This window comes from Urocitellus parryii, chromosome 12 (genome assembly GCF_045843805.1).
Source record: "Urocitellus parryii isolate mUroPar1 chromosome 12, mUroPar1.hap1, whole genome shotgun sequence".
Taxonomy (NCBI): domain Eukaryota; kingdom Metazoa; phylum Chordata; class Mammalia; order Rodentia; family Sciuridae; genus Urocitellus; species Urocitellus parryii.
The window spans coordinates 17,588,882-17,616,112 of record NC_135542.1 but is presented as its reverse complement, the minus strand read 5'-3'; the positions used below and the strand labels follow the sequence as shown (position 1 = coordinate 17,616,112).

Here is a 27,231-nt window from a genome sequence, read left to right as displayed (position 1 = left end):
AAAAAATAAGGTCATCTTGGGGAATAAGAGAATGAGGCATCTCCCATGTGCAGATGCAGTTTTTAAATAGTCCGCATTACTAAAAGGAGAAATGGCTTATTCCAGAGACGGAAATACTCTATCCTTGACTTGCAATGGGGTCACAGCCTAATAAATCCATCACAAGTGGAAAATGTGGGGCTGGGGTATGACTCAGGATACAGCACTCACCCCGCATACATGAGGCCCTGGGTTTGTTCCACAGCGTGCGAGTACGCGCGCGCGCGCGCACACACACACACACACACACACACACACACACTCACACACACACACACACACACACACACACTCACACATTTTTAAGTCAAAAGTGCATTTAATAACCTCACCTATGGAATATCATAGCCTAGCCTTGCCTATCTTAAGCATGTTCAGTGGACTTACATTAGTCTACAGCTGGGAAAAGTAATCTAATGTGAAGTCTGTTTTATAACGAAGTGTCAGGTATGTCACATAATTTATTGAATACTGTACAGAAAATGAAAAGCAGAGTGGCTGTATGGATATACACTCACATCATCCCACAGTCAAAAGATTGCTAGCCTGGAGTGGTGACATGCCTGTAATTCCAGCAGCTACGGAGGCCGAGGCAGGAGGATTGCAAAGTCAAAGCCAGCCAGACTCAGCAACTTAATGAGGCCCTAAGCAACTTAATGAGACCCTGTCTCAAAACTAAGCATTTTTTTTTTTTTTAAAGGGCTGGGTGTATTGCTCAGTGGTTAAGCTGAGAAAAAAATTGTTAATTCACAGCATCATTAAGTCAGGGACCCACTGTACACAAATGAGCCTGGGACATCTTGTCATGCCAGAGAGCAAGGGGACTGACCTGAGAGGACTGGTCATGTATGGAAGGATTCAGGGACCAGCTTCACTGGCCAGAGATGACATCGTTGGAGCACCAACAAGGGCAATCATAGCCACAGGCTGAAACATGAAGTAAGCTGAACTCTGTGAGTTCCTAATGACATAAAGAGTTCAGCCAGAGGGGGCCTGGAAACCAATTCATTATTTGGAGAAATGGTAAGTGAGGAGAAGACCCAACATCTACCCCAACTTTAATCTCATTTAATCAAACTATATTCAGGATACCACTGGGTGGACGGCAGGAGGTTTCTCCTTACTGCCGTATTCCAGGTGAGAAGTGAAGAAGAAATGAAGCAGTAGAGCATGACCTTGTGCAGTTCCTGCTGAGCTCATGGGTGAGGGCCAGGGCCACCGCGGCTCCTGACATCATTGGGAAGAAAAAAACACGTGCCTCTGCCTCCCCGTAGCACCTATGATGTACCCAGGCCGAAAGTGAACTTGACAAGGTCTCTACACCTAAACAATCACTGTGAAGAAGAGAGAAAGAAAAAAAGAAAGTGAGGGAGGGAGGGAAGGAGATGGAGTGAGAGAAGGAAGGAAAGTGGAAAGGAGGGAAACAGAAGAAAAAGAAGAGGGAAGCCAGGTGCAGTGGCACAGACCTGTAACCTCAGCAGCTTGGGAGGCTGAGGCAGGAGGATCGCGAGTTCAAAGCCAGCCTCAGCTACAGTAGGGTGCTAAGCAATTCTGGGAGACCCTGTCTCTAAATAAAATACAAAATAGGGCTGGGGACGTGGCTCAAGGGTCGAGTGCCCCTGAGTTCAATCCCCAGTAATAAAACAAAAAAGGTGTGAAAAATTCCTCTAGACATGGATTTTATTATTACATGCAAGTGTGTGGAGTGGTGATCATACACACACCACATACAACGTGATTAGCATCGCCCTCCTCTTAAACATTCACCATTTCTTCGTGTCAGGAAGCTCTAATCTCCTCTCTTCTAGTTCCTTATAAATTTGTGATATGCTGTTGTAAACCACGATTGCCCCACTGTGATCTAACTGAACTTGAAACCATTATTCTCCCCAGAATGTAGATTTTAAGAAGAGTTTTGATTCTAAAAAAGTCAGAGTACTGTTGATGCTAGGCATTCTTGTCCTAAAGTCCCTGACCACTGAATTAGCCATGTTGACTGCCGCCCCTCGGGGTAGGTTCCTATGGGCTATGATCACATTTTCACCCACTGGTCAGGCTGCAGCCCTGTTCAATGTGCACTTCTGTTTCCCTCACTTAACTCACAGCTGACAGCACTGTATCTCATGCCCCAGTGAAGCTTACCTAGCATATTTTCCCCACAGGTAAGTCCCAGATCTTGCTCTTAGGAACACTACACAGCACTTCAGTGCTTGCTTGGGGCCACTTGAAATAGCAAAATCTCTAAGAAAAAAAAAATGCAAATATGCAAAAAAAAAAATCGTGGACTCAATAGAAAAGGACACTTGTTTGTAGCAAGTGAGAACTGAAGCAAAAAGTCAGAGTACCACTTTGAATGACCTCAGCTGGGGGTGTGCATGTGAAAGGACCCAAGGCTTAGCAGTTCTGCAGATGTCTGCAAATTCCTCCAAAAGCGCTATGAGAATTGAGTACTGCAGGTATTGGTTTTGGAGTTGCACATACGTTTTAGCAGGTTGTCAAATTCACAGAATCTGGAGGAATGAGGAGTAATTGTATTTCATAGATCCAGGATTGTAGCTAGGTGAATGGACTTGCTCCAGGTAGGCTGTTTTTGAAAGAGCCATGGTGGTTTTCCAGTGATAAAGACCTTTGATGCAGCCATAAGAAGTTTGTGCAAGCTTCTCTGCCCAGCTGAGAATCTTCCTCCACAGTGTGAACAACCCCCGCCCCAGTGCTGTCTCTGGACAGCTGAGGGTCCTGTTGCCATCGGGTTAGTGCTGCCCACCTGGTCCACAGGTCCCACACAGTACCCAGATCCATCTATACCTGGTGCCTTACTCTCTCCCAGCCACTTACTTGTCTGTCAGTCTCCTGGATGTGCCTTGGGTGCTCAGAAAAGGTGTGTCAACTGACAGACACCAGGCTCTAAGCTGGACTGCTGAACTCGAAGTGAAATACAGGAGAAAGATCAGGTGTTTGGGGATGGAGGTGGAAGGATGTGTCACTCTGGGCCGGTAGGGGAAAAGTAAACAATTAAACTAGGAGGATCTGAGGCGGGTTTAATTAAAGGATGACTTATAAAAGGATGGGGGCTCTAGAATAATCTTTAGGGCTAGCCAGGCTGATCTGGCACCCTCCTCAGCCCCCTCCCCAGGCCAAAGGGAGAGGGAGATGCAGCTGCTTCCGCGAGGGGGAGCAGGGAGGATGGAGACATGTCTGCCTTCAGAGGGGCCAGAGCAGAGTAAGAAGGCAAAGCCCTCTGTCCAAAAGGCACGGTCACTGAGAGGTATTACAGTGTCTACAGGGGGTCCTCCTGCTTCCCCTCTTCCTCTCTCGTGTTTTCAGTTCTCCTTCTCTCTCTGTCATGTTGCTTTTCATTGACTATTTAGAGTCGCACTCCCTCCAGAGAGGTTACAGACCCTCGCAGGCATCTGCTCTGGATCTTGGCAGACCCTTCCTCCCCACTGCAGGGTTCTGCTGCCTCCAGCCACAGGACTGGGTGGATGTGTCACGCCCCAGCAGGAGGCCAGCAAGTGGAGCCAGGCATCCTCCATTCCCAAGAGCTGCCACCCCAGCCAACATGGCAGGAAAAGCAACCCCCCAGGAATTAAAACCTTCACCCCAGGATGCACCAGGCACCCGCATGAGCTGGGGAAAAGGCGCAACCCTTCAAGAGGTGCCTATGGAAATGGCCAGGGTGCTGCCGACTTGTGGGATGGTGGAGGACGGCCACAGCCATGCCCCAGGTGTGGGCACCCTACCCTAACCCCCCATGCACCCACACCGTACCTGGGGGGTAGCATGGCAGCAGTTGCTGCACCAGGGGAGAAGGGAAGGCTAGGTGAGGCCAGGACACTCAGTGGGAAAGCAGGTGGCTGAGAGCCCACCTTGGGAGATGGGCCTCTCCTGAGGCAAGGCTCCAGGTCCTGGCACATGCTCCACTATCCCGATTGAACTTCCCTTTAAAATGCAAATTCAAAACAAATTATTAAGAATTTCAAGATGGCCACTGCAGAGCCAGGGCCATTCTGAATGTGGGACCCTGTGTAGCTGTGCCAGTCCTACACCTATGAAGCCATCCCTGAGAGGAGAGGGACAAGACCAGCTGGAGATGACACCCTAGAAGGGCAGGCAGGGAATAAGACCCCACCCTCGTTTTTCTCCCCATTTCTGGGTGGGTCTCTTCAATGGGAGAACCCAGATGCCAGCCAGAAGGCAAGATTGCCAGTGGAACAGAATCCACAGAGGTCAGCCTCCTGGGGCCGATGGAAGGACGAAAGATGTGGAGAGTCTAATCCCACCCAGTCTGCACCTTCGCCCCTCAATATTCACTCTTTAATATGGGTGGGAAAGAGCTACCATATCACTGGAAGCTAATGTCAGCTTGGTCATTGGTATGGTCTGAATGTTTGTGTCCCCCAGATTCATGTGTGGATCCCTAACCCCCCATATGATGGTCTTAAGAGGTGAAGCCTCAGCGACATGAGGGTGGGGCTTTCAGGAATGCAATTGGTGTCCTTATAAATTTCCATTGTTTATAAGCTACCCTACCTATGGTAGTTTGTTACAGTCACACTCCCACCTGAAACAGAAAGGGAGCCACCAGCGACATCCTCTATATAAAGTAGTGGGACTGCAGGCAACAATGAAGTAACAGCAGCATGACTGCAGAAACCCTGCTTCTGTAGCTGGTCCCAGGACCTACGGGGTAATGACATCCCTTCACCTGCTCCATGATCCCCTCAGTCTTTGCTAAACAGGGATCTTTAGCTGGCAGAGTGATCCCACCTTCCTCTCCTACGGGAACTCCACTGGCAGTCCTGTCTTACTTGGGTGGCTATAGTTTTTTTCCATAAACTTGTACAGTGGGACATAGAAATATAATAAGAGATGTCCAATGCACCTCCAAGACTCCAGACCTGGCTCTCCCTGCCCCACTGTAGAGCAGATCTTCCCTTGGCCATTGGGACTACTAGCATAGGCAACATAGCACCCCTCCCTGTGCATGTTGTTTGGTAACAAGAGGAGCCCAGAATAGGCAGGGATATTCCACTTGCAGTGCTTTGGTACCTGGTAGAGAGAGTCTCCCTTAAGTTCCAACACTGCTTTGGTTTGGAAGAGTGTATCCTACAGGTCCATGAGTTGGAAGCTGGGTCTGCAGGGTGATGCTATGGGGAGGTCCTACGGGCCTTTAGGAAGTAGGGCCTAGGTCACTGAGGGAGCACCCCAAGGTACATTCTGGGACCTCATACCCATCCTCTCTTTTTCTTTGCTTCCTAGCTCATGATGTCAGCAGTTTGTTCCATTGTGCACTCCAAAGCCCCAAAGTAGTGGGGGAGTCACAAGGTCTAGGGATGGATCCCCCAGAACCATGAGCCCAAATAAACCTTTGGGCTATTATTACCTTCTATCCCTGGCTAAACGACCACCTTGCACATGAACCTATTTTGAGCAAGGGCCAGGGAGGCAAGGGAATGGACGTCTGGCACCCACAGGAAGGGCCATCTTGCTAGCTGGCTTGTTGAGCACCTTCTCTGTGTCAGGTGTCCCCTGGTGGTCATCCAAAACAGGTCCACTCATGAACCAGGAATGGGATGTTTCCAGAAAATTCTCCAGGTCCTCCTGAGCATGCAAGTGCAGGCTGAGAGAGAGGCAGGGAGCTGGAGGAGAGGCCAAGGGAATTTTGAGCTGGTTGCTCACACAGTCTCCCTGGGCCCTTGAACAGGCCCAGGCCCAGTCTCCCACTTATTATTCTCTCTTAAAAATGAGGCACTGCTGTATATACCCAGTTATCAGCCATCAGTAATATTCCTTTCACAACAGTCCACTCAGGCTCCAGAGTCCTTGAGATCCCACAGGCAGGAGTGTAGCTTCTACTTGGGCTGACCAGCAACACAGGAAGTGCTGTACTAAGAGCATTTGCCACAGAGGAAGACGGGAGGTCTCCCTTGCAGTGCTCTACGTGGGGCTCAGCAGAAGCTCCACATCTCATCCTGGTCACTGCCACAGATACTCCCAGTGCCAGAGCTGGCTCCATGATAACAACCAGGGGCAGAGCAGCTCGCCAGTGAGTCTCATGAGCTGCCTGGCTGGAGCAGCACCCCAACCCCCAGACCCAAAGAGACCGGCCACTAGATGTATTGCCAAGCGCAGCTACTTCCCGTTCACTTTAGAAGGGATATCCTGACCTGCCCAGACCACTGGACACCTGGACACTCACCATGCAGCTTGACCCTGAACTTCGCTGTCTCTATGACCTTCCGACTTGTACCTGTCCTACAAAGGCACCCACAGTTCCTACTATTTCCTGTTACCAGCCCATTGCCATGAATGGACCAGCATGCTATTTTGCAGGATTTCAAGATTGTCAAGGTTCCTCTGAACAAATGGACAGAACCCTGAAGCAAGGCAGAGAAAATATAAGGCTGTCCCTGCAATAGAAATGCAAATTGCTTTTGACTTCTCCTCTGATGGGAATGGGAAAGAGAGCCTTTACCAGGTCAATCAAACACTATGGTGAATGCCAAAAATCCATGTGCAGAACTGCAAACTTCAGACTTCAAACTACAGTCCGACCACTCCAACATTACTGTAGCATTGTCTAACTTGAAGACATATATATTTTACTATATAATTATATTTTGCCATTTGTCTATGCTTAGTAACAAATTTGCAATTTTTTATTTGATATAACAAAGGCTTTGATGTAATTTCTCTTAGATTTTGCATTTTTCATTATTATTATGCTTAACCTCAAACATATTGATTCTTATATAATTGTATTAGTATTATGAACAATCACATGAAATGTTGTGAATGTAATTATAGGGCTGTTTTTCATTTAGTATGAACCTTTCCATCAGTGTGGAAAACTAAGAAAATTTCTTCCCGCTGTATAATCTGGGATTTGTAGCTTAAAGTTTGTTTTTCTGTGAATAAAATGTACTCAATAAATGCTTATATAATTATATCAAAATGGATTCTGCTGTCATGTATGACTAAAAAGAACCAGTAAATTAAAAATATATTCAAAAATGCAAATAAAAAGATGAAAAAAAAAACCTATGGTGTTTAGAAATGAAATATTTGGGAGGTGATTAGGATTAAATAAATTCACCCCAGTGAAGTCCCCATGACTGGATACAGGTGACTTTATAAAGGGAGGGGAGTGGAGATTTCGGAGGATACCCATCCTTACACTCGTGGTTCTCGCCATGTGAAGCTCTGCCCTGGCTCGGGACGCTGCCAGCAAGAAGACCATCCTCAGCTGCTGCCCTTGCCCCTGATGTAGACCTACGAAATAAACCTCTCCTCTTTACACTCCTCCACTCTGGTACTGTGTTATTACCGACAGTGACTGGATTAATAGAAGGCAAATGCTCTGTTTTAATCAGATCACAGATTCATCTTTTATGGGCACATTCAGGTATAGAGTGACCACTTTACTGCTCAGGGCCTGGGAGTTGCAGAGGAAGGTAACGTCATTTATATACTTTAAATGAATTTACATAAGCAGCAAAGGTTCAGAATGGTACAACATAATGTCTTTTCCCTTGGTAAGTGCTTCAAACAGCAAACTCAACAGCAGCAATTAATGTATCCTTCAAAAGACACTCTGTAATCAATTAACTCATGACATTTGACTATTCAGCCTATTATTAATCCAAATTTAATATTCACCTCAAAACCAGTTTACTATTATCAAATCCACTAAAATGTCCTACTGAAACAATTTTCCAAGGTGAAAAAAATACAAAGATTCAAGCTGGGGACATGTTGGCTTCTTAAGAGGGATTTTAAGATTGTAGATCTTTGTCTCTTCCCAGCAGCTCTCTGAATATGACCCCAGTTTCCTCATGTTAAAATAAGGGCATTGCATAGTCTGGCTGGCTCTGCAGGTCTAAAGCTCCCATGTCCAGGATCTGCCTATTTTCAGCCCAAGGCATCTTAGGGATGAGGCCAGAATTCCAAATGAGGTTCAAATTTGCAACAACACTAGTGGCCCAGGTACACAGTCTCAGAAAAAGACTCCAAAATGACTTAAAATTAACACATCATACCAAACTTTTTGTTTTATAAGTGAGAAAACTTAATTAAGGATAAATTTCATGTTTTCTTCTGATTAACCTACTTATCTTTCAAAATTCAGTTCTGAGCTGGAGGTACATAGCTCAGTGGCAGAATGCATGCGTAGTCAGTGGGAGGTCCTGGGTTCCATGCCCAGCACTGCAGAGAGGAAGAAGAGGAAGAGGAAGAGGGAAGGAAGAGGAGGAGGGGGGGGGGGAAGAGAGAGGACCTGAGAGGAGAGACTGATTTAATTTAGCCATTCACCCAGAAGATACAGCTGGCCACTCCCTACTGTCATCAACATCAAATATTCACTGTGTGTCAGTTATCTGCCAGTCCCTGTTCTAAGCACTTAGGATTCATGGTGTACAATGGAAACGAAAATCCTTGCTCTCAAGTGGCTTATATTCTAGGTGGGGGGGGAGGGCCGGAGGCACTGCACTGAAAGGTAATAAGTAAATCATGCTGTATGTGGAAGGGAGCCAGTACTAGAGGGAGACAGAAAAGGATCATGGGGATCAGGAACACCAAGAGTGGGAATGGCTGAGTTTGTGAGTGACTTATTTAGTTAGTTAGTTAGTTAGTTTTGAGTTTGAGATTTTTACCTAGTCTGATAGCTTCATAAAGAGGTGAAAGTTGATTTAAAAAAAAAAAAAAAAACTTATAGGAGATGGGGAAAGGAGCCAGGGAGTATCTAGAAGAAGAAGGGCAGGGTCCCACCCTGTGAACATTCTCCACCAGTTCAGGTCACAGTGAGCAGGCTCTTGAGAGATAAGGCTAGGGAAGCTGGTCACACAGAGCCCTCGGGGCCACCACAGAGGCTTTTACACTCCAGGGTTTGAGTAGAGCAGTGACATGATCCAACTTCTTCCCTGCAGGCCCACCTGCTCTGGTTGCTGTGTGGGGAGTAGAACATGGTGGACAGGAAGAGAAGCTCTGAAAGCCGGTGGGGGCTGTTGCAGCCCCTCAGGTAAGAGGCCAGGACTGCTTGGACCCAGGGCGGTGGCGGAGGTTGGCTCTGTCCTGAAAACACAACAGGGTGAGCTAAGCGATAAGATGACACTAATGGGAAACATGAGTAAAGTGTTTCCTTGAATTTTGTGAGCAAACAAATCAAACCCGAGGACAGGGTTGTGGGAACTCCTGATTTATACCTGTCGGAAGTATAAGTGACAACCTACCACTTGAAACTGGCAATTTGAAGGGGGCGGGGTGTGGTCAGAGTCTTGTGATTCTGACCTCTCAACTTGTAGTATCTGACACTATTTCCAGATAGAATTGGAGGGCATTCAACTGCTGGTGTTCACTGCAGAACTGGTTGGTGTGTGCGGCTTCTCCCACATCTGATGTCTGAAGTACTGAGAGTCTGTATAAGAGGTAGTTGGTACTGAAAACCAGAGTGGGAAAGTGTTTTTCCCACACTGTGTAACACATTGCTGCAAACTTTGCAACTTAAAACAATACACCCTTATTCTCTCACACTTCCAATGGGCCAGGAGTCTTTAGCTAGGTCCTCTGTTAAAAGTTTCACAAGGCTGCAACTAAGGTGCCAGGCTGTGTTTTCATCTGGAGGCCCCAGTGAGGAAAATCTGCTTCCAAGCTCATTCAGGTTGCAGACAGTTGGTTTATTTGTGGTTGTAGGATAAGGGATCTAGCTGTTAGCTTGGAGCACCCCGCCATTCCCAGGGGTCACTCACAGTTCTTTGATGTCAACTCCTTCAACACTTCCACCCTCTTCATCAAGCTGTAAGGAAAGTCTTCAATGTAACATAAAGCAATCACAGGTGACACCGTATCACCTTTGCTTTATTCTATTAGTTAGAAGCAAGTCTCTGGATCTGCACACTTAAGTGCCTGAACACCAGGAAGTGGGACACACGCGGGATCACAGTGACCTGTATCATTAGAAGTGTGTGTGCCCCTCATCTCAACAATTCTGTCTCCTGTTAGCTCTGGCATAGCATGGCTAGTGTGACAAAAGAACTTCATTTTCTTTTTAAGCTTTTGTTTTTAGTTGTTGACAGACCTTTATTTTATTTATTTTTTATGCAGTGCTTAGAATCAAACCCTGTGCCTCCCACATGCTGGGCAAGAGCACTTCCACTGGGCCCCAACCCCAGCCCCAGCCCTAAGAACTTCATTTTCAATTTAAAGAAATCTAATGATCAATTTAATTTAAAAACCCATAGTAAACTCAGTTTCAGGGAGAAAAAATTTTGTGTAAGTAAATGAGACTTCTTTTTCAACTGTAAATTTTATAAAACTAGATACAGATCAAATATCTCCACTGAAAACTCAGTGTTTAAACAGTATGATTGATGTTAATTGTGAAGATATACACCAAGTTTCAAAGACAATACAAAAACCAGAAATCTCTTAATTTCCAAACTGATGTTGAAATGATAAGATATATTATTAAAAACAATTTTATCTGCTTGTACTTATTTTTGAAAGAAACGAGTTTCCAGAGGATTTTAAGTTGCACACGTGGTTCAAATTCTATTGCTGAGCAAAAATAAAGAGGTGCTGAGCTTACACTTGGCAAGACACCAATGTCAGCTAATAGTGCAAGGAAACATTTGATTAATGATAGATGGGACACTGTGGAGGGCTCAGAGGGGTGCAGAGGGGCTCTCCAAGAGCTGCAAGACTGTTAAGGGTGTGTGGGTGCATTTCGGTGGAGCCAAGGGAGCGCTAGAGGAAAATGGGGTGGTGGTCATTCCGCTCTCCTGGGCTCCACCGCGGGTGCCAGGCCCGGCAGACCTAGGAGCGCTGGCTTGGCAGCCCTGCCGCCCAGACCCCGGCTGCCCAGCCCCTCCCCCAGCTCGTGCGCCCCTGGGTCAGCCTTTACAGACACAGGGTCCACTCACTTCTCAGTGTCTACACCCCTGTCCTTGCTTAACTGGACCAGCCCAGTCACCCGACCTGTCCAGGGCTGCACCTTGGGCCTCCAAGTCTGCCCCTAGAAGGCTCCGTGGGCATGTTGAAACGTACCTAGGTCCCAGGCCTCCTGGCACCCACAAGGCCCAGGAGCAGCCCGCTGCTCTCCTGCTCTCATCCCTCAGGTGTGATCCAGCCCCAGGGCCTTTGCCCTGGCTACTCCTGCCAGCTGAACCCTCCTCCCTCTGGTGTGCCTCACTCAGGTACTGCTTCCCCAGGAGGCCTACCTTGCTGTTGAGTCCGAAGCCAGGTGCTGCTGCACACCTGTCACTACTGGGGGAGAAGCTGAGGCAGAAGGATCACTAGAGCCCAGGGGTTTGAGACTAGCCTGGGCAGCATAGAGATCCTGTGTCCGTTGCTGACACACGCAGCAGGACGCCCCGCGCCAGCAGCTGCTCCACCGGCTCTTCGCCAGGTGCCCGCGTGAACGTGCGGCGTTGCTTGACCCTCTTGCAGCGCCGTAGGCCGCGCTGCACGCTGGGAGGCCGCGATGGCGGAAGTGTCTGAGAGGACGCTGCAGGTGTCGGTGCTGGTGGCTTTCGCCTCCGGAGTGCTCGTCGGCTGGCAGGCGAACCGGCTAAGGAGGCGCTACCTGGACTGGAGGAAGCGGAGGCTGCAGGACAAGCTGGCGACGACGCAGAAGAAGCTGGACCTGGCCTGAGTGGCCGCCTCGCGATGCGCGCGCGCGCCCGGCTTCCTCGCCCTCCCGCCCGCGGAGGCGTGGCAGAGGAGATGCTGCCGCGCGGGCCGCGGGATCCGCTGCAGGCGGTGCGGCGCCGCAGTCAGGAGCTGAAGCAGCAGGTACGGTGGGGCCGGGCGCACCCCGGGGTGGGCGAGGGGGCGCGGGGCGCAAGCAACTGCTCTGCGGGCTCTTCGCCAGGTGTCCGCTGTGAACGCGCGGCGATGCTTGACCCTCGCGCAGCGCCGTAGGCCCCGCTGCACGCCGGGAGGCCGCGATGGCGGACGTGTGGAGAGCACGCTGCAGGTGTGGGTGCTGGTGGCTTTCGCCTCCGGAGTGCTCGTCGGCTGGCAGGCGAACCGGCTAAGGAGGCGCTACCTGGACTGGAGGAAGCTGAGGCTGCAGGACAAGCTGGCGACGACGCAGAAGAAGCTGGACCTGGCCTGAAGCAGCAGGTACGGTGGGGCCGCGCGCCCCCCGGGGTGGGCGAGGGGGCGCGGGGCGCCGCGGCGCTTTCCTCCCAGCGACCCCACTCCCTGGGAGCCGGCGTCCGACCCAAACGCTCCGCACCCGCGACCTCCCCGCGCCAAACCCCGCTCCAGCCCGCGCTGCGCCGGGCCGGGCCAGCCACGGAACTCCCGACCGTGCACGACCGACCTCGTCCCCCGCCCTGACGGCCCCCAGCCGCCGGGTCTGCAGCCCAGGGCTGCGCTGGAGCTGCCCTACCCGCGCCCGCCCCGCGCTCTCCGGGGTCCCTGTCCCTGGAGCCACCGCTCTTGGGGCCCAAGCCTCAGGAAGAGTCCTACTGTGTCAGGACTGCAGGACCTGGAGGGCGAGCAGGGACGTTAACTAGAGGACACACAAGTGATGTCAGCATGAAAATTAGCTTCAAAGATAAACCAGTGGCAAAGGAGATGAACTCTCCCAAAGACTGAAAATGGCCACTCTCAGTCTTGGGGAGGTGTGGCCGGCCTGGCACCTAGACTGGCTGCTCCAGGGTGTCAGGTTCAGCTTTCTGGAAAGCACTGTGACAAGGTATAGCCCATGTGCATGCGCCCAGGCTGGGTAGTGGAGTTCCAGAAACCTGCCCTATGTAATAATGAAACGTTGGGACAGAGATTGAAAGATAGTAAAAATACTGGTCTCATTGTTGCTTAATAGAAAAAATGATACACTTTAATGAGAAGTAATAGGGCAGTGAATAACTTTTGATGGGATATAATAATACTATCACTAAACTTTTGTTAAATCTTAATGTGTTAGGGAAAATATTTGTGATCAAATGACAAGTTAACAAAAACAAAACGGAATAAAAGGTATCTTAATGACGTTTTTCTATATATAGTACATGAAAAAGATATAAAAGAAAACATGCTGAAATGGTATCTCTGTAGTGGAATGCTGGGAGTAGTGTTTTTTCTCATTTTTAAGTACACAGAACGCCTATGCCTTTTTTTTTTTCCCCCAGTACTGAGATTGAACCCGGATGTGCCCTATCACTGAGCCACATCCCAGCTCTTTTATTATTCATTTGTTTTTGTGGTACTGGGTTTAAGTCTGGGGCCTTGTGCATGCTAGGAATGTAAGTGCTCCACCACTGAGCCACATCACTAGCCCTTTTTATTTTTTATTGTGACACAGAGTCTGGCTAAATTGTTGAGGCTGGCCTTGAACTTGTGATCCTCCTGCCTTAGCCTCCATAGTAGCTTGGATTATAGGTGTGTGCCATTTCATCCCAGGTCTATTACCTTGCGAGAAAAAAAAAAGTAAATAGCAATTAATAGGTTCATTTTTTTTAGATTCTTTATCAGTTTGCTAATTTTATTTTGTAAAAAGGATCTATTGCCAAGATTTTTACTCTAAATAAAATTATTTTATATCAGTTAAAAATAAGCCAGGCACCGTGATGCAGGCCTGTAATCCCAGCAGCTCTGGAGGCTGAGGCAGGAGGATGGTGAATTCAAAGCCAGCCTCAGCAAAAATGAGGTGCTGTACAACTCAGTGAGACTGTCTCTAAATGAAATACAAAATAGGGCTGTGGTCATGTGCCCCTGAGTTCAATCCATGGTACCTAAAAATAATTTTAAAAAATAAATTTTAAAATGTACCAAAGAATTTGGCACATAAATATTTAAGTGACTTTGTATTGGAATCACAGTGGTACAGCAAAAGCAAAATTGTCTCCTGGTAGAAATGAAAAATATAACTTGATGGAGTATTGACTTACTTACCGGTAACTTACTGTGGTTCTGCACTTAATTTTAAATTTAGTGGGACATTAAGAGAACCAGGAAATTTTTCAAAAGTAAAGTATAAAAGCAGTTAGTAAAGCAAAAATAAAAGATGATTACAAAATTATTCAACTTGGGGACAAATTGATTCAGGAACCACTTGATACCTTGAATATCTGGAAAGGACGTTTTAATAGTATTAGCTCATTCTTTCTTGTATCCACAAAAGAAACCTGAAAAGAAAGTGGACGGGGCTGGGGATGTGGCTCAAGCGCTAATGTGCTCACCTGGCATGCGCTGGGGGCACTGGGTTCAATCCTCAGCACCACATAAAAATAAAGATGTGTCCACCGAAAACTAAAAAATAAATATTAAAAAATTTTTTTTCTCTCTCTTTCTTAAAAAAAAAAGAAAGTGGAATAAATTTCCAGCATGGTATCCATGGGACAAGGAATCAGCTTCCTATTTGGGTCACTGAGTGTATGAATTTTGTAAATGACTCAGGTGGATGCCAAATAATAAGGACAGAGAAGAAGCTAGTGGAATTTACTTTTTTATCTACTTTATCTTTTCCACATAATCTGCAGAAAAGAAACCAAGGAAAGGTGTGCCTTTTTTGGAGGGGTACATTGACAAAGATGCAAGTAGTCTTTAGTAACACAGGAAGTCAGGACAAAGTCATGTAACATTCGATGCAATGAATACTATTTGGTAATACGGAATAAACTTATGATACAACAGTGTGGAAGCATAACATTACATGGTTCATGTAGACAAGAGTTCATACTGTACAAGTTCATTTATATAAAAGTTCAAGAGCAGGCAAAATTTAGGGTGGAAGAAAATCAAGACAAGTTTGTCTCAGGAGGAATGGGATGGAATTTACTAGAAAGGACAGTGGAGTTCTTCTATGAGGTTTCAGTTATAAACACACATGTTTGTCAAAATGCAGCAGATATACCTTTTAGGTTTGTGCATGTCTTTGTATGTCTTACATCAAATATTCAGCTCTCTTAGTGGTACCTATAGCACATTATTTAGGGGGCAGTGTATTGGTGACTGCGGTTGACTTCAAAATGCTTAAAAATAAAGTGGGTTGATGGATAGAAAGACCAAATAAGTAGGGTAAAATGTGAACAGTAGAATCGAGGTAGTGGCATATAGGTATTTGCTCTAAAATTCTTTCGACTTTATTGTATGCCTAAAAGTGTTTATTTCATAAGGGGAGAAAAGTAAATTTTTATTTCCTAAGACAATAGACATAACTGAAATGTAAGAATCATAACTTAATATGATGTTTTAAACTGTCTCCGTTTTCCATAGGTTGATAGTCTGCTTTCTGAGAGCCGATTGAAAGAAGCTCTAGAATCTTATAAAAGTCGAGATATTTACCAAAGGTAAAGTATGCTCAATTATTGGGTTTTCTTGGGACTAAGCTTGTATCTCAATGAGTTGGATTTAAGGCACAGAAGTTGTTTGAGACTTTCTTGCCCTCTTTCCCTTCCTTTCTTGCTTTTTCTTATTATTTATCTATGTTTCACCCGAAAGACAAAATAATAATGGTAGATAATATTGAGGTAACAGTGAATAAGATTTTCTAAAATGTACTTTTAAATATTTCCTATCATTATCTATATCTACCTGGTCTTAATTTGAAATGATAAGATCAAATAAAGAATAGTAAATATTAAAAAGAAGCACCCTTCATTTATTTTATACCCTGTATGTGCCGGGCATTATAGTCTGTACTCCACAAACTTTTTCTTAAATTTTTTCAATAATACCATAAGGTACTTATTAACATAAATAAGAAAATCAAGGCTCACAGCAGTTAATGCATCTAGCATTACTTGGCTTTAAGACACTGAAGTTGGGAGCCTATGAAAATGTTTTAAGGTGGCTAAGAAATGCAGAATTCCTTGAAGCAAGGGAGGGCACTTGAGAATCTCAGAGGTGCAGGGTTTAGTCCATTACAACCAAATGGAAGGATTGCAGGGTGATGTCATGAAGGTCTAGAAGGAACCAGCTACACCTAGTGGTTGTGGGCTTGTTGCTATTGTGCAGCAACTAAAATCTGCTCAGAATGCACTGTGGTGGCTCACGCAGAATTACCCTAGCCCAGAAATGATCAGAAATCTTGCTAGAAGCAATTTGTCTTTGCTTGGGATAATGACCTTTAATTTTCTTGAAAAGATACTGTGTTCTCTATATGAGTAAGTAGTTTCTGGTTTTAATCCCTGGGAAATTTTAACATTAAATAGACATAACGAACTAAACTGAACTAGACTGCTAACACTTTTGCATTAAGTTCAGAACATCATTAAGTAAATCTGCATATTTGGGGGTATTTGAAGAGTTTATAGCATTCAGAAGAACATGAGAAGGGGCACCAGGAGATAAATAGTGAATACTTAAGTAATAAGACCATGGGGAAGAAAAGAAAAGAGCATGAGATTCATTCTATTAATTTAAATTATTTATTAGAAGTATTTGGAAAAGTTTTAATTTAGCCAGGAATTCAAAGTGCCTCAAGGCAAAGTAAAATATAAATAATTTTTAAAATGTCAAATGGAATTTAATTTACCATTATTGGCAGGATTGATTGTTTAAGGAATTATTTCAAATTAAGTTAATTAATAATAGTGAAGAAAATAATAAAGGTAATTGTGCTTGCTTTGCTAGATTTAAAAACAAAATAATATATACAGACTATATTTGAAGCCTTGGGGAAAGCTAAGTTTTGAATTTTCTTTTAAAAAATATTAAGCATTGGGGCTGGGGATGTGGCTCAAGCGGTAGCGTGCTCGCCTGGCATGCGCTGTGCGCTGGGTTTGATCCTCAGCACCACATAAAAATAAAATAAAGATGTTGTGTCCACCGAAAACTAAAAAATAAATATTAAAAATTCATTCTCTCTCTCTCTCTCTCTCAAAATAAAAAATATTAAGTGTTTATGGGGAGAAGAGATTGAACCCAGGCCCCTTTGCCACATGGTTACATCCCTCGTCCTTTTTATTTTTTTCTTCTGAGACAAGGTCTTGTTAAGTTGCCCTGGCTAGCCTCAGACTTTCAGTCCTCCTCCTCAGCCTCTAGAGTTGCTGGGATTGTAGATGTGTGACACCCCGCCTGGCAATAATAAGTATTTTTAAGCCATAGTTAGCTTGTGAATAAAATGATCCCTTCACAGTCCCTTAAAAATTCACACTGATGTTTGCAAGTCTGAAAATGTCATTTTGCCCTTATGTTTGATTAATAGTTAGCTGGTTATAGAATTTAAAATAATTGCTACTAAAACTTTTGAAGGCATTGTTCAGTTTTCTTTGCATGCAGTGATGCTGGTAAGTCCAATTATCGTTCCTTAATAATTAGCCTGTTGACTTTTCAGCCTTGGTGTTTTGAAATTTTAGCACAATATATTTTGGCATTGTTTTTATCTGTTTAGCACCAAGTGGATAGTTTCACTTTGAAAACTCATATATTTCTCATGAGCTCTGGGAAATTTTATTTTACTAAAGATCACTTCATTACTTCCATTTATCTATTTTTTCTGAAACATCTTTTTGTCGGGTATTGAATATCTTGGATAGATTGTCTAGGTTTCTAAACCTCTCATGAATACTTTTGTTGCTTGTCTTTTTCTTACGCCTGGGAGATTCTCTTGACTTTTTTTTTTTCCTCCTAAATGGAATTGTAATTGAGGATTGAGTAACAAATACTGACAGTATTTTGTATAGCAGCCACAATTAAGTCCATCAGACATTCCAAATAAAACATTAACAAAAATTTGTATAACTTCTATGAATGTTTTATTTTACTGATCATGTTGTTCATTTACTAGTGTTTTTTCTTGTTTTGAATCTTTTTTTTTATAGTATCATATTTCTGCTTTCAGATTTTCTCCTTCCATGCTTAGGTTTGTTTTTAAGTTTTCTTCTGTTCTTTGAATTGTCTTGCTTCCTTGGTGCTCGGATTCCTATTTATTTATTTATTAATTTTACATTTTATCTTTATGTTGCTGGTTTTCTTTATTTAGTCTGGTGGCCCTTTGCTATTCATTTTTATTTGAGAATGTGATTCTGGGTTGGTTATTCTAGAGCCCTTTCTCGGGTTGTTCCACTGTGGCATATCTTGGTGTCTTTCCTGTTAGCACCATATGCTGAATGCAAATCAAGTTCTTTGCAGGTGGACAGGGCTCATCATGGGGTCAGGAACCAGCCTTTAGTCTGAGGAGCCTTCAGTGCAGGAATAGGTGTGCTGGAAAGTTCTTTAGTAATTATGATTCTCCCCAAATCATTTATTATTATTATTATTATTATTATTATTATTATATTTTAAGAAGAATTTTCTGGTTCAGTGGGAAAACAGAAGGTGAGATAAGAGAAGAGAGCTAACAGGCTCAGGATTTCTGTTAATAAACTTTAAAAAGTTACTACATTTATTACAAAAGAGCCTTAACTAAATGTAAACTTAATGAGAATCTTTGCTCTTTCCCCTAGTAATACAAAGACCCCTGATGGCTTTAAGATTGATTTCCCTAAACGTGCACCCATGTGCATCCTAGACAGACCTTCAATGCCCAAAGCATTGAACCTGTCCCGAGAGCCTGTTCAAAAGGGGTGTGTAGTGGCAGTGGCAGTGGCAGGAAGAGGCAGCCACTGCCACTGCCACTAGTCCGAGTGCCCACTCGGAGTCCGAGTGCCCACCTGCCCTGCCTGCTGCCCTCCCAGGGACCCACTGTGGTTCTTTTTAGAACCTTATTTTCTCTGCCTGGAGTCGGGCTTGTTGGGAGACTTACACAGCTGTGGTGGGGGTCAGTTGTGTCTCATGTCCAGTTCCTTGGCCTTGGGAACTGTAGAGCTGGGGAGGCGTTTTAGAACCTAGAGCCCCTCCTCATTTTAGACTCAGAAGACTGAGGCCCCAGGTCCCTGACATTTCTGAGCCTGGTTTTCCTGCCCAGGGCCTTGGAGCACCCTTGGATCATCTAAAGCAATGGGTACAAAGGTTTTTACATGTGGATTTTTAAACATTATTCTTAACAGTAGCCAATGGCCTTGCCTGCTTAGTGATTGAATGATTTTTTTAAATAGCTTTCTAATTGTGACAACAGAAAAATCATTATATTTTCTTTCTTTTTTAAAATTTAGATGTATCCAGTTAAAACAGGCAATAGATGGGAATAAAAATGTTCTTCAAAAGCTAAGAAAAGTATTATGTGAATCATATTAGAAAAAAAACTTTTTCTATAAATATTTTCACTAAGAGGAATGAATTGGAGTCGGTAAGTTCCTGGGTTTGCATTAGAAATAAAGCCCAACCCAGAGGTGCTGAGTGGGGGCATGGTCTCCCAGGTGTGCTTCAGAGCAGAAGAGAACCTCCAGCCCTGCTGAGCTCTTCAGCATTAAGGACCCAGAAACCCAGACACTGCCTTTCAAATGTGTGCATTGTATAACTTAGATGAGGGGCAGTTTAGAGCCATTTTGATTTTATTCCCACTGTGGGTAGAGTCTAGCCCCGGGTGAGTGGAAGGAAGTCTGGTCTCGGTGGTGGCTCTCACAGCAATGACTGCCAGATTGGAGGAGCAAGCTGTACCCTTGGCCATCCCTTCAGGACTTTTTTTTTTTTTTTTTTTTTTGGTATGGGCCTGAGTTTCATCTACATGTCTAGGGCTAGAGGCTCATGGAGCAAGTGGAAGTCACCTGAAAGTGTCCCCTGCCTGTGTCTGAATCCTTGTTACTGCATCTGAGAGTCTCTTCTGCATTTCTGCAGTGACATAGAACTTTTCAACGCAGGAGGCAGGCTCGCCCCAAGTTTGAAAACCTAGTTAACCCATTTCACAGATGGGAAAACAGCCTTCAAAGGTGAAGAAACAATGTCTCTGTCAGTAAGCGGCAGAACCTGGGACCAGCCCTCTCCTTTCTGACTCTGGAGCCAATATCCTGTCAGACCCTGTCCCCTACTTGACTCTAGAGTGTCTGCAGTGCTCAGCAAGAAACTTAACAAAAACAAAACCATGTGGTTTTGTGTTTTCATTTGGCTTGCATTCCAACTCAATTACTTAACTACATTTCTTTTAACTCTGATGTATTTCCCTAAGGTAAGTATAATCTCACACTAGTCTTTATTTTGTCCTACAGCACTTACTGTGGTTTTTATTGTTATTTTTTTTAAATGAATGTAATTAGGAAACTAAAATTCATTTTTCAATGAAATATTCTCTCCTAGGTGGATGAGTCTGCACCTGTCGGGAACTATAATCAGAGAAAGGAGGAGGAGCAGAATTTTCTGGACAAGCTCACTCAACAGCTGCAGGCGCTTGCTGTGACCACAAGCAGAGAACATAGAACTGAGTATGCCATCTTCTTGCCTTCATTCCTTTCTTTCAGATATTATGTTGCTATCATTTTTACATTTGATTCTGAAATAAATATATGCTATAACAGCATAGATATGAAGAAATGACCACAATGGTCTGAATAATGAGCAGTTTTATTGTACATGATAGGACATGTAAAATCCCAAGAGAGATGTAAGGATGTGCACGTCCTAGTCTTTGCCCTCAGATTACTCAAGATGTAGTTGGGAAAGCAAAACAGAGGTGCGAGAAGCTACATAAACAAGTGTTAAATAACTAGGATGATGCCCTGAGTGTCAGTGTTGATGGGTAAGGAAAATGACTTGCAGTGTCTACTGACAGGGTCTCCTTTCTTATAAATGTTTTTTAAAAATTTGAAGTAGACACATAATTGTTTTTCTGCTGGAGAGAATGTTAATAATCTCTCTTACAAATTACAAAAGACTTGTAGGTATAAACAAACCCAATTTGTAAGGAGCAACAAAATATCAATTATTTAGACCCTTCAAATGCTGTTCCCCACCTTTTTACACTGTAGGAAAAATGCTAAGAATATTGACTCGAAGATTCTAGAATTTTCACTGAATTCTAGCATTAAGAACGTCAGAATAGCTGATATTTTACTTAACTTTTCCACCACAAACAATTATAAAATCTGTGCAAATAAATAATATACATTCTTTTGAAGTGAACATATCACATTAGCCAAAATGAGCCATATAGGACCAGAGAGCAATTTTCAATAAATTTCAAAAATTGAAATTGTATATATTTTTTGATCTCTTAGAATTATATTAAAGCTCAGTGACAGAAAAATAACTAGATATCATTAAAAGTCTGCAAATTAAGTTACATACTTTATCTGTGTGACCCATTAATTCAAGAAAGTGTTGCACTGGAAATTGGAAAATATTTCAAATGATAAAAATGTATGACTCTGGGGCTGGGTTGTGGCTCAGTGATAGAGTGCTTGCCTAGCACGTGTGAGACGCTGGGTTTGAGCCTCAGCACCACATAATACCTTTATTTATTATGTCCAACTACAACTAAAAAAATATTTTAAAAAGTATGTATGACTCATGGGTTGCAGCCAAAGTAGTGCTTAGAAAGGAATTCATAGCTTCAATGAATAATTTTAAAAGATACCAAAAATCAATTATTGAAGCTGTTAACTTAAGAAGCCAGAAAAAGAACAAGGTAAGCCCAAGGGAAAGGAAAAAATACAACGGGAACAGAAAAGAGTGACATCAACAGATAAACAGTAGGTGCAATCAGCAAAGCCAAACATTGACTTTTCTGTAAATATTAATCAAATTGATAAATTCTTAGCAACACTGATTAAGAGGAAAGAAATACAATAGTGATGAAGATAAATGGCTCTAGGTATATCCAGATACTCCAAGTATACATTCAAGAGCTCTACCACTGAGCCACCGCCTCAGCCCGCATCCTAACTGGCTCTGATGGGAAGCTCACTGCAGGCAGACATTGTTCTAAACACTTTACGGATTGTCACTCACCTGATCCTCATGACAGCCTTAGGAGTCAGGTTCTGTTGTTATCTCAGCTTTATTTATGAGAAAGGGAGAGCTTACAAGAAGGTCACCCACGGAAGAGAGAGAGCCAGAATCAAAACCCCCACTTGTGTTTCAAGCACTGTGTGAGAGTACTCAAGCAGCGTGTCCTGAATGGGGGACCCAGGCCGTGGGTGGGGTGCTCTTGTAGCACAGGCCTCGCTCATATCATCCGGCTCCTTGTCCACCCTCAGTCCTTCAGGTCACGTGTGCTCAGCACGGTTATGGGAACCATTAGTTGTACTTTCCTTTCATTGCTTTTTTTTTTTTTTGGCCAGCTCCAAAAATGGAACAGTTCTTCAAGGTACAGAGGTTCTGCTCCAACTGGGTTTTACTCGCATGTTTTTTCAAGAGATCTCCTCATACAAATGCTTTTTGTAGAACTGATGTGCTTACTGACAAAGAGGAAGATGAGGATTCTTCTGAGGAAGATGAAGAAGATGAAGATGATGACGAAATGGAAGAAAGTGGTGGAGAGGAAGAAGAATCAGAAGAGGAAGAGGAACAAGAAAATGAATCTCCTAAACAAACAAGTAGAAAATACATTGCTCTTGGAGATTTTACTGCTCAGCAAGTTGGGGACCTTACATTTAAGGTAAGTAGAGAAGACGGGGACCTAGTGTAAGGAGAATGTTTCTAAAGGCTCAGTCTGTTTAAATAAGGAATTATGATTTACAAGCAGTAGTTATGTGAGAGTCTATTATTAAAGTTACCTGTTCTAAAGATGTGGCTTTAGTGTTGATAAATCTTAACAAGGGGTAAAATTTTATAATTAGTTTCTGAATGTCATATGTACCAAGTTATTCAGGTGGGTTAGGCAGTGTTCTAGCTGAGGTAGGGGGAGCACTATCACACTTCTTCCTGTTGGCTTAGACTTGAAGGGGCGCATGTGCATTCTAGGCCTGTGCATAGATAAGTGGCAGGTGGGATAGAAAAATGAAGTTGTGGGGTCTTGTTTGTTTATGCAGAGCAGGGATCAGACCTGGCCTAGCCGGGCAGGTGATCTACCCCTGAGCTATAGCCTCAGCCATGCAGTCAAGTAAAGTATTTGAGACAATTTTCTGCTAGTGAAATGATTCAAAGAAATTTTTATTGAATATATAAATCTTGATCTTTTGTTTAACTTCAAAGTGTGACACTCATTAATAGTAAAATATGCAAGAATATTGTACAACTTATACCTTTATTGTTTTTTGTTTGGTTTGGTACCAGGGATTGAACTTGGGAGTGCTTTACCACTGAGCTACGTCCCCACCCCTTTTTTATTTTTACTTTGAGACAGGGCCCCTTGCTAGGTTGCTTAGAACCTCGCCAAGTTGCTGAGGCTGGCCCCAAACTTGCAGTCCTCCTGCCTCAGACTCCCAAGTCACTGAAATTACAGGCATGTGCTACTGCACTCAGCGAATACATTTTAATTCATAGGTTTTTTTTTTCAACTTTTCCTAGAAAAATGCCACCAATACTAAATAATAATGTATATTCTAAGAAAGTCTTTGCTTTTACATGTCTTCAGTAGTGGAAATTACTGTTTTTCAAGGATGGATTATATTTCGTACATGAACAAGTATTGTTTTCAATGGACAAGTATTGTTGAAAACATGGATTAGGTAGGTAGGAACATTGGGTAAACTATTTTTGTTTCAAAATAGGGCTTAACTTAATAGAATCATTTTTCTTTAGGGATTTATATGATACTCCTGGAAGAAATTTTGCAAAGAGAGACTTACAAATTCAAAAATATTTTCTGCAGTAATCAAATTGCTAGAATAAGTACGGGTCCTCATAAATGCTTGTGGAAATGGTCCCCATTTGCATGTAGAATTTGAATGTGTGTTGAGCAACCCAAAGGAATGATTCATTTATAGTCACAAAGGTATTGGGGTATGGCAGTAAGGAAGCATTTGATAAAAGTTAGGATAAATATTGAATTAAGGAAATGTTTCCTTTTTTCAGTGTATATTTTAAAGCATTAGTAATGAAATGCTACTCATGACTATTGAGCTTTATTTTTAAATTTGTACTTTGTTTTGCGTTAAGAAAGAAGAAATTCTTCTTGTAATTGAGAAGAAGCCTGATGGTTGGTGGATAGCTCAGGACAGCAAAGGAAATGAAGGTCTGATTCCCAGAACCTACCTGGAGGTGAGTCTTTGTTGTTTATGCTTTCTCCTTCAGATAGATCTAATTTCCAGTTAAACATTAAGCTGTATTCTTGGATCAGTTGACTAGAGAATGACTTGAAATTTAAATTTAGTTTTACAGAGACAGGGCGTGGGGAGGACATTGTGTATTGAGGTCTTGGGGCCTGTGAAGAGCTCCGGTGAAAGTGAGCCCTGGAGCATTCTCAGCAGGAGGTGGCTCTGTGAGCTGGTGGTGTTTATAACAACTAAGAGGCATTTATTATCATAAAACATGGTCACTGTCCACTTGGTGTTTACTTCCACAAATACATGACCCCCTTACCAAGATATCAGCATACTGTCCATGCCTGCTTGGTCCTGAGTCACAGCACATGCTGCGTGGTGCAGACACCTGTCTGGATGAGCTCTGTGGGATGGAAATAAGAAAACCCACACACGGGATTCCGAGTCTTCCAGTGACCACACTGAGTTCCTGACAGGGGGCGGGGTTATTCTCTGATACCACGGGTGTCATTTTCCTTATCAGCTCCTTAGCACCAGCCAGTGTCCAGCAACTCAGTTGGATTCTGGCCTTAACTCCTGGATTTAGCACAGGTGTCACACAGTAAGGGCACAGTCCCACTAGACTGCCCTCTGTTCAGATGCCAGTCACATGTCCCAGCAGCCACTTGTACTTCTGACTGATTGGCTAAAAATTCAGAAGTCTCCTCTCCTTCTGCAGGGGTCTGATGATTCCCTAGGGTGACTCAGAGAACTTGGGAGAACACTTTCCAGTCTGTCCTCTGTATCTGAGGATACAGAGCAAAAATATCTTAAAACAGTTGCATCTATATTGAACATGTACAATTCTTTTTCTTGTCATTATTTTCTAAACTATACAATATAATAATCATTTATTTGGCGTTTACATTGTGTTAGAGATCATAGGTATTTTGTATATGATTTAAGGTATGTGGGAAGATGTGTACAGGTCATATGCAAATACTGTATCATTTTATATAAGTGACTAGAGCATCCTTAGGTTTAGTATCCATGGGGATTCCTGGGACCAATCCCTTGAGGTTACTGCGGGACAACTATACTTGGATGTATCAGTTTATTATAAAGGATGCAACTGAGGAACACCAGTGAAGAAGACGCATAGGGCAAGATGTTGAGGTGGGGCATGCAGGACCTAAGCATGCTGTTCCCCAAAGCCTTTGTGTATTCACCCACCTGGAAGATACCCAAGCCCCAGCCTCCCGGGGGTTTCTATGGAAGTTTGTTTATTCTCATTAACTAAATCACTGACCATTGGTGATGAATTTAATCTCTAGGTCCTCCATCCTCCCTAAAGTTTGGAAGGAAGAGCTGAAGGTTCCAACCTCTAATCCCTTCCTGAAGCTGTCTGGGGGTCCTCTAGAGGCACCTCACTAGCCTGCACACTAGAATGGTTGAACTTCTTAGGAATAAGAAAACTTCTTATGAATAAGAATTCAGGAAATTCCAAGAGTTTTAGGAATTCTTTGCCAGCAAAAGACACAAATATATATTTTCATTACACAGATTAAGAAGTAAACAAATAGGGGGAATTATTTTTAATATTTTATATTGTCTAATATATCAAAAATATCGTTTCAACACATGATCTATATTTGGACATTGAGTTACTTGTTTTATATTAGGTTCAAAATCCAGTGTGTGTTTACGTGGACAGCACATCTCAACCTGTGCTAATGTGAAGAGTTCAGTAGCCACGGGTGGCGAAGGGCTATGCACCACGCAGGACAGGTCTAGGTCGTCCTCTGGAAGGCAGCAAGCATTCCAGCTCATGGTGACATTTATTCAGGGTGTTTGCAACCTATAATCACCATCAATTATGCCACAAAGAACCTAAAATTAGCTTCTATGAGTTACCAAAAAATCTCCCCAAAGCAGCTCACCTGAGGTAGCTGCGTCTTCTCCCACGCATGGAAGGAGTGTGGAGATGGCTTTCTGGTGCTGGTTCAGGCCCCACCTGGAACTCCATAGCTCCAAGTAAGGCAGCTCTTCCTGGGTTACCTCTTTAGTTAAGTCAGTGGCCAAATCCTTTAATGATTCTGAGCAGCAAAAGGGAATTGAGGAAAGAATCAAGAAATATGAGCTGCTATCTAAGGAGGTAAAAAGTTTTCTGGAAGTTAGAAAACTTCAGCCATGTCTTGACGACCAGCATATTTAGTCCCCAGGCCACACCTAGCTGCAAGGGAGGCTGGCTGGCCAGATGGAATCTCAGCAGGCCCAATGAGTCACCGGTTCTGCTAGAGAGGAAGAGGTGGAGGGTGGCCACCTGCAGCCTGTTTGGATCAGTCTGCATGTACCTCTTTGTAGACTCTTGGTTGTTCCTCTTGGGTGAAATCCTACATGCTTGTCAGTGCTTCAGAGGGTTTACACCTTTATATCTTGATTTATTTTGCCAATTTTGTCTTGGCAGAATTATGGCCTCCAATGTCAAGAGGGCTTATTTCCCCATGCATCTGCCGAGGCTGGCCAGTACCAGTCTTTCTTAGCCTTTGCCAATGTGATCAACAAAACAGCCTCATAGATTTTATTTGTACTTGTGATACTCCGAATGAGGCTGAGCATCCTTTCATATGATTTACGACCATTTGCATTTCTTCTTTGTGGATAACCAATTCAGTTTCTTTGACCATTTTTCAAGTGAATTTTTTAAAAAACTTTTTCTTGATTTATAAGAGCTTTTTATAAAGTTAACCCTTAGAACTTGGTGTTAATGGTTTCTTTATTGACCTTCAGCTGCGTGCATTTTTTATTAGTGAAATCTGCTAGTATTTCCATTTATGATTTTTTAAACTTTGGTATCATAACTGCAAAGGGCTTTACCCCACATTTATTTTCTCCTGTCAAAGGTAATTCTTTTAATTTTTTTCATTTGAATAAATTCTAGCTGGGATTTATTTTGATGAATTTGCTGTTTACTTTAGTCTTTGTCATTGTTTCACATAGTGAAGTTATCAGTCATGGGTTGAAATTTTTTCCCTGTCACATATAAATTCCCCTCTGTGCCTGAAAGTTTCTGAAAGTCGTAGCATTTTTATTGGTTGATTTTTGTGTTAGTTGGAAAGCACTTCCTGTTTCAACACTTTTCCAGCCCTGTGATAAAGAAGAGGAGCAGGTGACAAGTGAAGAGGGCAGTGAGGAGGACACCGGGGGGACGGAGGGTGAATCCAAAGCTAATCAGCCAGCGAGGGGGTAG

The 27,231-nt window shown here is 43.5% G+C and overlaps 2 protein-coding genes and 1 long non-coding RNA gene across 4 annotated transcripts; 2 read left to right on the top strand and 1 right to left on the bottom strand.

The window, feature by feature from the left end:
• Positions 1-392: 392 nt before the first annotated feature.
• On the bottom strand, positions 393-11,457 carry LOC144249601 (uncharacterized). 2 transcript variants are annotated; one of them, XR_013342250.1, is made up of 4 exons: positions 11,253-11,457; positions 9,783-9,829; positions 8,806-9,108; positions 393-1,373 (listed from the first exon to the last, which is right to left on the bottom strand). It is a non-coding gene; the product is annotated as an uncharacterized LOC144249601 (long non-coding RNA). The 2 variants fall into 2 exon arrangements; XR_013342249.1 differs by lacking the exon at positions 393-1,373 and having other exon boundaries at positions 6,724-9,108.
• A 40-nt stretch (positions 11,458-11,497) lies between these two features.
• On the top strand, positions 11,498-11,819 carry LOC144249600 (mitoregulin-like). The gene has a single exon (XM_077791722.1). The coding sequence runs from the start codon at positions 11,516-11,518 to the stop codon at positions 11,684-11,686; it is 171 nt and encodes a 56-aa protein (XP_077647848.1). The 5' UTR covers positions 11,498-11,515; the 3' UTR covers positions 11,687-11,819.
• On the top strand, positions 11,701-27,231 carry LOC144249862 (nephrocystin-1-like). Its single transcript, XM_077792060.1, has 8 exons — positions 11,701-11,826; positions 11,956-12,159; positions 15,259-15,332; positions 19,080-19,140; positions 20,158-20,282; positions 22,243-22,456; positions 23,899-24,000; positions 27,127-27,231. The coding sequence occupies exons 1-8, from the start codon at positions 11,701-11,703 to the stop codon at positions 27,229-27,231; spliced, it is 1,011 nt and encodes a 336-aa protein (XP_077648186.1).